Source organism: Hyaena hyaena, unplaced genomic scaffold (assembly GCF_003009895.1).
Source record: "Hyaena hyaena isolate Hyena2069 unplaced genomic scaffold, ASM300989v1 scaffold_2719, whole genome shotgun sequence".
Taxonomy (NCBI): domain Eukaryota; kingdom Metazoa; phylum Chordata; class Mammalia; order Carnivora; family Hyaenidae; genus Hyaena; species Hyaena hyaena.
Genome location: NW_024083360.1, coordinates 1 through 8,571, shown reverse-complemented (window position 1 = coordinate 8,571; position 8,571 = coordinate 1). Strand labels below are relative to the sequence as shown.

At 55.1% G+C, this 8,571-nt stretch overlaps 1 protein-coding gene across 2 annotated transcripts; it reads left to right on the top strand.

The window, feature by feature from the left end:
* The first annotated feature begins 3,511 nt into the window (after positions 1–3,511).
* LOC120227668 (melanoma-associated antigen D4-like) lies at positions 3,512–8,562 on the top strand. 2 transcript variants are annotated; one of them, XM_039225734.1, is made up of 9 exons: positions 3,512–3,600; positions 4,600–4,810; positions 5,104–5,934; positions 6,275–6,478; positions 6,583–6,646; positions 6,879–6,958; positions 7,343–7,434; positions 8,071–8,150; positions 8,235–8,562. In XM_039225734.1, the coding sequence occupies exons 2-9, from the start codon at positions 4,601–4,603 to the stop codon at positions 8,435–8,437; spliced, it is 1,764 nt and encodes a 587-aa protein (XP_039081665.1). In that variant the 5' UTR covers positions 3,512–3,600; position 4,600; the 3' UTR covers positions 8,438–8,562. The 2 variants fall into 2 exon arrangements, with proteins under 2 accessions (XP_039081665.1, XP_039081666.1); XM_039225735.1 differs by lacking the exon at positions 3,512–3,600 and adding an exon at positions 3,632–3,737.
* The last annotated feature ends 9 nt before the right edge of the window (positions 8,563–8,571 follow it).

Here is an 8,571-nt window from a genome sequence, read left to right as displayed (position 1 = left end):
ATAGGTTTTACATTTGATGCTTTTTTTTTTTTTGTAACTTACCACAGTCTACCTTCAACTAACATTGTACTACTTCACATGTAGAATTAGAACCTAATAGTACACTTATATTCTGCCTAGGACCTGTGCTATTACTGTCCAGGAAATTAATTCCACATAACTTATACTCCACAATGCATTGCTATGAATGTCTGTTTATGCTCTCAATTAATTTATAAAGAACGTCACAGAAAATAAAAAATAATTACTTTATCACTATCATCACATTTAGCATTTCCAGTATTGTTTATTCATTTGTGTAGAATATATTTATATTTACTGTCATTTTTCTCGTGCCTGAAAGACATCCTTTAATATTTCTTGTGGTGCATATCCAATCATGATGAACGATTTCAACACTGGTATGTATGAAAAGAACTTTTAATTAAACTTCATTTTAAAACGACATCCATTGAATATAAATAGTCTGAGTTGACAGTTATTATTTCACTATTATAATGATGGTACGCCACTTTCTTATAACTTGCATTGTTTCTGATGAGGAGTTCCTTGTAATTCTTACCTTTGGTGCTGAGTATTTTTTCCAGCGTGTATATTTTTTCCAGTTTTCCACTTCCTTAGGAGGCAGGGTAAAGCCCTGGGGGAGCAGATTGGAAAGAAAAATGTCATGAATACACACCATGCAATATCTGTGTATAGTCGCTTCAGTAGATATAAGATGCATGTGTAGCAAGGAAATGTATCCTAAAACCCTATGGCTCAGTGGGAAAAGTTCAAATTTAAGAAAAAAAGCAAATTTAAGAAAAACATCATGGAGGCACGATGGCTTAACAGGAACCCGGTGTACTCTCTCACCTAAATAGCTGCAAACCAAAAATATTCTAAAGCTTTTATGTCATGGCACCGCAGGCAACAGCAGACAGCGATCCCTGAGAGAAAGGAAACTAACAGGGTGAGCCCTCAGATTGCCCAACTCCCCCAATTCCTTGCCTGGATAGAGTTTACAGGCTGCAGCACAGGGAGACCGAACACAGGAACACAAACAGAGCCCAGTGGAGAGCCTGAGTGAAGGAGACAGAGTTGTGAATTCTGAGAGGCCAACGTGACTAGAATTTGCTGGAAGTAAGGGAGGGGAGAGCCTCACAGAGAGATAGTTCTGGAGAGCTGCAGCGTCTTCCCATCAGGGTGCAGTGTAGGAGCAAAGGGGAGTGGTGGTAGCTAGCTTCCATTTTCTGGAGTGAGTAGTTGTGTGGATAAGGGTGCGATTTACTGAGATGGTGAAGATGGGAGTTTTAGAAACAAGAGAGATGGGGAATGTGAGTGTTTGGGAGGGGTAGGTATACCAAGTGACCAGTTCTAGACAGACTCACTGTGAGGAGCCCTCGAGATGTCACGTAGGGGAATGAATATATGGATTTGGATCTCAAAGGTGAAGTTCAAACTAGAGCTGTAGATTTTGGAGTTATTAGCATATTAGTATAAATAGTTATATAGCATAGAGAGAGAGAGGCTGAATATAAAAACGAATGTAACAAAAGCTCACATCATAAGAAAAAGGTTGCAGCTACGTATGGGGATGGACGTTAAGTAGACTTATCGTGGTGATCATTTCACAAAACATAAAAATATTGAATCGCTACGTTGCACACCTGAAACTAACATAAGGTCATATGCCAATTGTATCTCAATTTCGAAAAGGAGAAAGAAAGCAAAAACAAGCAAACAAAACGAATATGAGAGTCCACTATGGCTTTTGTACAAAGCACAGGTTCAGTTTGAGATGGGAACACAGTATTTTCTATTAGCACTGAGCAGCTTGCCAAGGCTTTCATTTCTAGGGTCTGGTCACCCCCCCCCCCCCCAGAAACGTGTCATACAGGAAAGGCTGAAGAGACACAGGCTGCTGACAGTGGAGGTTGCTATGCAACAGCTGAGGAAAGCCATCCAGCCCGTCAGAATTGATATTGGCCACCGGAGAGTCAAAGCTGTGGTCCTAGCAATAGCTTCCATTTACACCCAGGAGTCCCGGAGAGGCTGACATAAAAACGAATCTAAAAGTCCGCTATGGTTTTTATAAAAAGCACAGGTTCGATTTGAGTTGGAAACATAGCATTGTCTGCCTCCAAAGCAGTTTTTCCAGTCATTCTGGAAGCACAGCAGCGTGCACTGGGTTGGGTAGAACCCCAGGACGTGCTTCCTGTGCTCCTCATGTTGCATATTGAGAAACCGGGCTCAGAGATGTCCAGGGACCTGAGCAGACTCACACAGCTAGCAACAGACTGGCCCGGCACCCCATCCCTGGAATTCTGAAGACCAGCCCAGTTTCTTTTCACAAGACCACAGCTGCCCCAGGCCCCTGCCCTGGAAGGAACCCCAGGCAAACATTTACTCTGAAGCAGGGCTTGCCATGCCTCAGACACACAAGTGACTGATTGTCCTGGCTGCTCCAGTGGGCACCAGGAAGGCCTCAGGGGCAGCGTGTTTGTGCCACTCACAGCGAAGAGGCCTGAGGTCGGGGCGGGGAAGTGGACCCCAAGGAGCAATTCCCACACCTGGATGGACCCACGCGTGGAGTAGGCAAGGGCTGGACACTGGGGGGTCTCTACCTGTGTCCTGGCTACAGAGCATGAGCTTGGGTCTCAGAGAGCACAAACTTTGCTTGTTTGGGACAGGTGTCGGCAGGGCAGGAGAGCTGAGGGGTGGACCTGTGCTCCAACTGGAGAGGGGGGCGTGGTTCAGTCCCCAAGCCAGCCCTACTGGGACATGGGGTGTGAAGTCAGGAAGACCCAGGCCCACAGATTGCATTTTCTGTTTACTGGCTCTGTGGCTTTGTCTAGTTCATGCAGTGTGTCTGCGCTTCAGCTTTCTGATCTGTAAAATGGGGATGCTGACAGCCACCTCCCAGGGCTGCTGTGAGATGAAGACAAGCCCCAGCACAGACAGCTTGTGATGCACACACAAGCTGCATGCAGAGTTGCTGGGGAAGCAGATGTTCCCAGTGTATCTGGGGGGCGGGGGGGGGGGAAGGAGGGCGGCATAGAGATGCGCAGTGCTGGGGAACACAAAGGCAACTGGCATCCTCTGGCCATTTCCACTCCCCTTGTTACAGTTAGAGACACAGCTAGAGACCTTTGTGTTTGTGACCTAGGGGTCATGCTGGAGAAGCCAGGCATAGTGTATTCCAGACCACACCGGAGGAGCTTAGCGGGAACGGGGAGGGCAAGGACGAGAAGCATTGTGCAGAAGTGCGGGCACCGAGGGGGTAGATGACTGGGTGGTCGAACTGCACCCAGAGGGGTGAGTGCGCGAGCCTGAGGTCAGACGACGGGTGAGGGGTATCTGGCGGGAAGAAGAAAACGCCCCCCACCCCGCCCACCCACTCGCGGAGTCGCATGCGCACTGGGGACCTGGTGGAGAGGGCTTTTGTTGGGAAAGCGGGCGGGCTGTAGGGGTCCGCGCATGCGCAGGCTGCCCAGCCGCGGGGGGTGCGCGGAGAAAAGGGGCGGGGTGGTCGGAGCTGCTGTGCTGGCAGCAGTAGGCGAGGGCGCGGCTGCGGGGTTCCTGGTGCTGAGGACGGACGCCATTGGAGCCCCGGGGAAGGTAAGGAATCAGCCCCAGACCGGGACCGGGAGAGGACAAGTGGAACCCGGCACGGTGCGCCCTCCCCGCCCCCAACACCCGGATCTGAACAAAGCCCAGGCACTCAGAACCTGAACCCGCTTAGACCTACCGTCTAGGTAGGACACCGCCCCCCCCACCCCACCCCGGCCCTCCACCGCCTCCGCACCGACCTCTTCCACCGGGAGACCCAGGCTTTCTGATCCGAGCCCCACTTACCCCGGAGCGCATGATCTGAACCCCTTTAGCAGACCCGTGTGCTCCCTGCTGATCTGTCTTAGAGCAGAGAGGCCCTACCTCCACCCCAACCACTCCTAGATCACTCCAACAGAGCTGACCCCGTAGCCCCCTTCCTGGAGTTGCGATCTTGGGGTTTGAGACCTCCAGCGCTCTAATTCATGCCTCACCTAGTCCAGGCCCCCACCCCCACCCTTCCCACCCCTGGCGCTCCTGTATGAGCCCAACCCGGACCTGAATCATCAGCTGAATGCCCCTGCCTGGACCTAGCCAGAGGGTCTCTGGATTCAGTTTCCCATAGCTTTCCGGGGTCCCCGTAGTCTCAGCCCTCTCCTGTCATCTGCCCCCACCCCTTTCGTCTTGAAATCCAAGCCCTTTGTTTCTCTCTCTCTCAATGCATCCCCCTTTGGGACTCTTCAGACCCAAGCCCACCAGTCCACCCCCTATTCGAATCTAGCCGCTGGGATGGGGAGCGTGCCCCTCCTGAACTCCCCTTTAAGTGCAGGGAGACCATCGCTATCCCTCTCCTAGGGCTGCGTCTCTGACAGAACCTAACCCAACAGATTCCCCCTCCCTCCCTTCTCCCCCCTCCCCCCCTGCCTTGAACTGCCTAGTAACCTGATGATTGCTGCCTCCCTCCTCCTGAGAGATCCCACCTCCCACTGGATCCCGCCCCCTCCCCCTTGAAGAGGCCTCACCCTCCCTCCCAGGCTGAGCTCTCTTCTTGGGGACCCCCTCCCCTAGCATGGCTGAGGGAAGCTACCGCATGGAATCAGAAACCTACAACGTTGAAGACATGGATGAGGGTAGCGATGATGTCGGGGAGGAAGAGATGGTTGAAGGAAATGACTATGAAGAATTTGGTGCTTTTGGAGGCTATGGCACCCTCACCAGCTTTGACATCCGTATCCTCCGAGCCTTTGGGAGCTTGGGTCCAGGCCTTCGCATCTTATCGGTGAGGCTCCTTGTTGGCCACCTGCTGGCCCTGGGCCTTCTCCCCTGTGAAGGTGCTGGGGACCGGGGCGGGGAGGGGGGTGGGTGAATGGGAGGGTTGAATGGGGAAGGACTGCCCAGCTTCACCAGCGTTCCCTCTCTTGCTCAGAGAAAGGGGGTTTGGGAAGTCTGTGGGAGAGGTGGGGGGGGGGGGATGGGAGCTGGCCGCCAGGAGGAGGCTGGCCAGCACAGGGAAGCATGATGTGAGCATGTAGAGCTGTCTGCCTTCCCCTACCCTTCTGTCTGGCCTTGCAGAATGAGCCCTGGGAATTGGAAAACCCTATGCTGGCTAGGACTCTGATGGAGGCATTTCAGCTGGATCCAGAAACACTTGCCAATGAGGCTGCTGCCCATGCTGCCAACGTAGCCCGCGCGGCCGCCTCCAACCGTGCTGCCAGGGCCGCTGCTGCCGCTGCCCGTGCCACCTACAATCAGGTGGTCACCAACCGCCCTGTGGCCACAGACCAGGCTTCAGGAGAAGACACCCAGCCCATGACCTATGCGGCCCAGGATCAGGGAGCCACCCCTGAGACCACCCTTGCTGCTCCGCACATCTCTCAGATGCTAGTCGCCAGTGAGATGGCTGCCCCAGGGGCTCCAGCAGTGTCCACACAGCCCCAGACAGGCTCCCAGGCCCAGGAGGCTGCTACTGAGGGCCCTAGTACTGCCTGTGCTTTCTCTCAGGCTCCGTGTGCCAGTGAGATGGATGCCACCAGGCCCAAGACAGCCTTCCTGGGTCAGAATGATGTGTTTGATTTCACCCAGCCGGCAGGTGTCAGTGGCATGGCCTTCCCCCGCCCCAAGAGGCCCGCCCCGGCCCAAGAGGCTGCCACAGAGGGCCCCAGTGCCGCCTCCGGGGTGCCCCAGGCAGCACCTGCCAGGGAGGGGGCAGCCACCCGGCCCAAGACGACCAAGTCTGGAAAGGCTCTTGCCAAGACCCGGTGGGTGGAGCCTCAGAATGCTGTGACAGCAGCTGCTGCCAAGACCAAGATGGCCACTAGCATCCCTGAGCCTGAGGGTGCAGCTGCCCCTGCCCAGCACAGTGCTGAGCCCTGGGTCAGGATGGGAGGCAAGAGGACCAAGAAGGTGAGACCTCTCTGCTGGCTGCACCACCCCCTTGCTCCTCTCCTTTCTCTGCTCCGTCCTCCTCTCCTCCCCTCCCCTCCTCTCTTCTCTTCTGTTAGCTTGTGCATGTTGGTCCAACACAGGTTTGCTAGCATGCTTTGACCCCACGAAGTCTCTACCCTCAGGCCTGGCGGGAGAAGAGGTCGGCTCCGTGCCAGGCACGTAGTAAGCACTCAGCACACGTCATGCGCTGTTTGTACTACTCTTATTTCCAAGTACCTCCTCTGGTTAAGACGTGTGCTGCGCACTTTTGCACGGTGAGTCTGGTAGCCCTGGGTCTCTCCTCTCTTTAACGCTACAGTCCAAGCACCTGGATGATGAATATGAGAGCAGTGAGGAGGAGAGAGAGCCTCCTGCGGTCCCACCGACCTGGAGAGCATCGCACCCTCCGATGACCGTGCGGGCTCATATGGTTCCTCGGCCCCCCATGGTCTTGAGGTCCCAGGTACCCTCAAGACACGTCTTGTGCTTGCCACCCCGCAACGTGACCCTTCTGCAAGAGAGGGTAAGAAATCTGCCTTTCCCCCGTCTTCTTCCTCTCCTCCCCTGTGGGCCATTTCTTGGAGGTCAGCCATGCCTTGATCTCCCCCTGTGCTCCTCTTCCTCCAGGCAAATAAGCTGGTGAAATATCTGATGATTAAGGACTACAAGAAGATCCCCATCAAGCGCTCAGGTGGGCAACCTGAGCCCCCGCCCTGAGCTCTGCCCTTCCCCCGTCCCCATCCCTACCCTGCAGGCTTCGCATCACATGTGCCCACCTAGCGTGCGCAGCTCATCGCTCCCATTTGCACAGTTCGGGGGTCCGGGAGTCTGACTGTACTCCCCTCAGTGAGGCTGGCCGAGGGGCTGCAGCTCTTTGGCCCCTGCTCATCCCTGGTGCTCTCTCCACCTCTCGCCTCCTGTAGACATGATGAAGGATGTCATCCGAGAATACGACGAACATTTCCCTGAGATCATTGAACGAGCAACATACACTCTGGAAAAGGTGGGCGAGGGAACAGGGGCAGCTCCCTGTGGCACAGGGAAGCCGTGCACCCTGCAGCCCCCTGAGGCCCACTTCCAGCACTGCCTGCTCTGGAAGCCCTCTCTAGCTTCTCCACCTGGGAGTGTCCACCGCATGCTTCCCTCCCCCGCAGGCTCCTCTCCTTCATGCTCTTTTGAATGTCTCTTGTCCCCTGAAGTGGGTCCTGTTGCTTTGGCCAGCACCAGAGCTCGAACAGGGCAGTTCCTCTGTAGGCTGTCTTCATCAGGCTTCCACGTGACTTCGGGGTCCTGGCTGAGGGAGAGTTCTGACAGGAAACTGAGGGACTGCCTGGGGGACGGGCGGCATAGGTTTCTCATCTCCTGTTCTGGTTTCTCTGCCATGTAGAAGTTTGGGATCCACCTGAAGGAAATTGACAAGGAAGAACACCTGTACATTCTCGTGTGCACACGTGATTCCTCAGCTCGTCTCCTGGGAAAGTAAGATAGGGCGGGCAGGAGGGTTGTGGCCCTCCTCGCTGGTGCTTCCCCCTTCCTCTTGGAGAAACGGGAAAACAGGGCTTCGGTGCCTGGCACAGCTCTCAGCCACAGTTAGTGGTGCCTGGTGATTAGGGTGTGAAAGGGGAAGTAGCCTGGGGTCAAGCCTTGGCTGCTCTCAGGGCTTCACCCCCACCTCGGCCACCTCCTCACCCCATCTTTTAGGAAAGCAGGCTCCTCGTTGCCTGCCCCTTCCTGCTATGTGCCTGGCCTGGGCTTAGCAGAGTGGTCCTGGGGCTTCGAAGGAAGCTTTCCGTCTAGTCTAATTCCCGATGCTCAAAGGGCAGGAAAGGTCTGGATATGCCTCCTCTGAACACACTGGAAGCCAGGCGTTTGCTCCCTGCCTGACCCTGTCGTGGACGCAACTCTGGAAGGGGCTCTTAGCATCCACGTTGGATGCGTGAAGTGATTCAGCCTCAGACAGAGGAATGAATGCTCTGGGTCAGAGAGCAAGCCATGCGCAGAGTGGGAAGAACTGCTCTGTAGCCCAGCCATCTGGGAAAGGCTAGTTGGGTGAAGCGGCCCTAGTCCCTTGGGCAAATGCCTGCCAGACAGGATGCCTCTTTCTCCACCTTTTAGGACCAAGGACACTCCCAGGCTGAGCCTCCTCTTGGTGATTCTGGGAGTCATTTTCATGAATGGCAACCGTGCCAGCGAGGGTGAGTGGCTGGACCTGCAGCCGGGGGGTCGCCCAGAGTCTCAGCTTTGTGTGCGAAATTCTTGTATCTCATCTCCCCTCACAGCTGTCCTCTGGGAGGCACTTCGCAAGATGGGACTGCGCCCTGGGTATGGTTGGGCTCTCGACTCCCGCCCCTCAGTGTTGTCTTTGGGCACCAGTGGCACCAGGTTTGCAGTAGCCTGGTGGCCCAGTGCCAGGGGAGCGGACGTCCTGGACCGGGTAGAACGCAAAGGGTCTCTGGCACGGTGCATGGGGAAATGGTCCTGAACTCTCAGCCCCTCGCTGCTCCATGTCCCCTCTCCGTCCCCAGATGAGGCGTAAGAGATACCATCAGATGTAGGGGTTCCATCAAACCCTTGCCTAGGGTATCCCGGACGTGTGGACCCTGCTGCCCCCCCCCC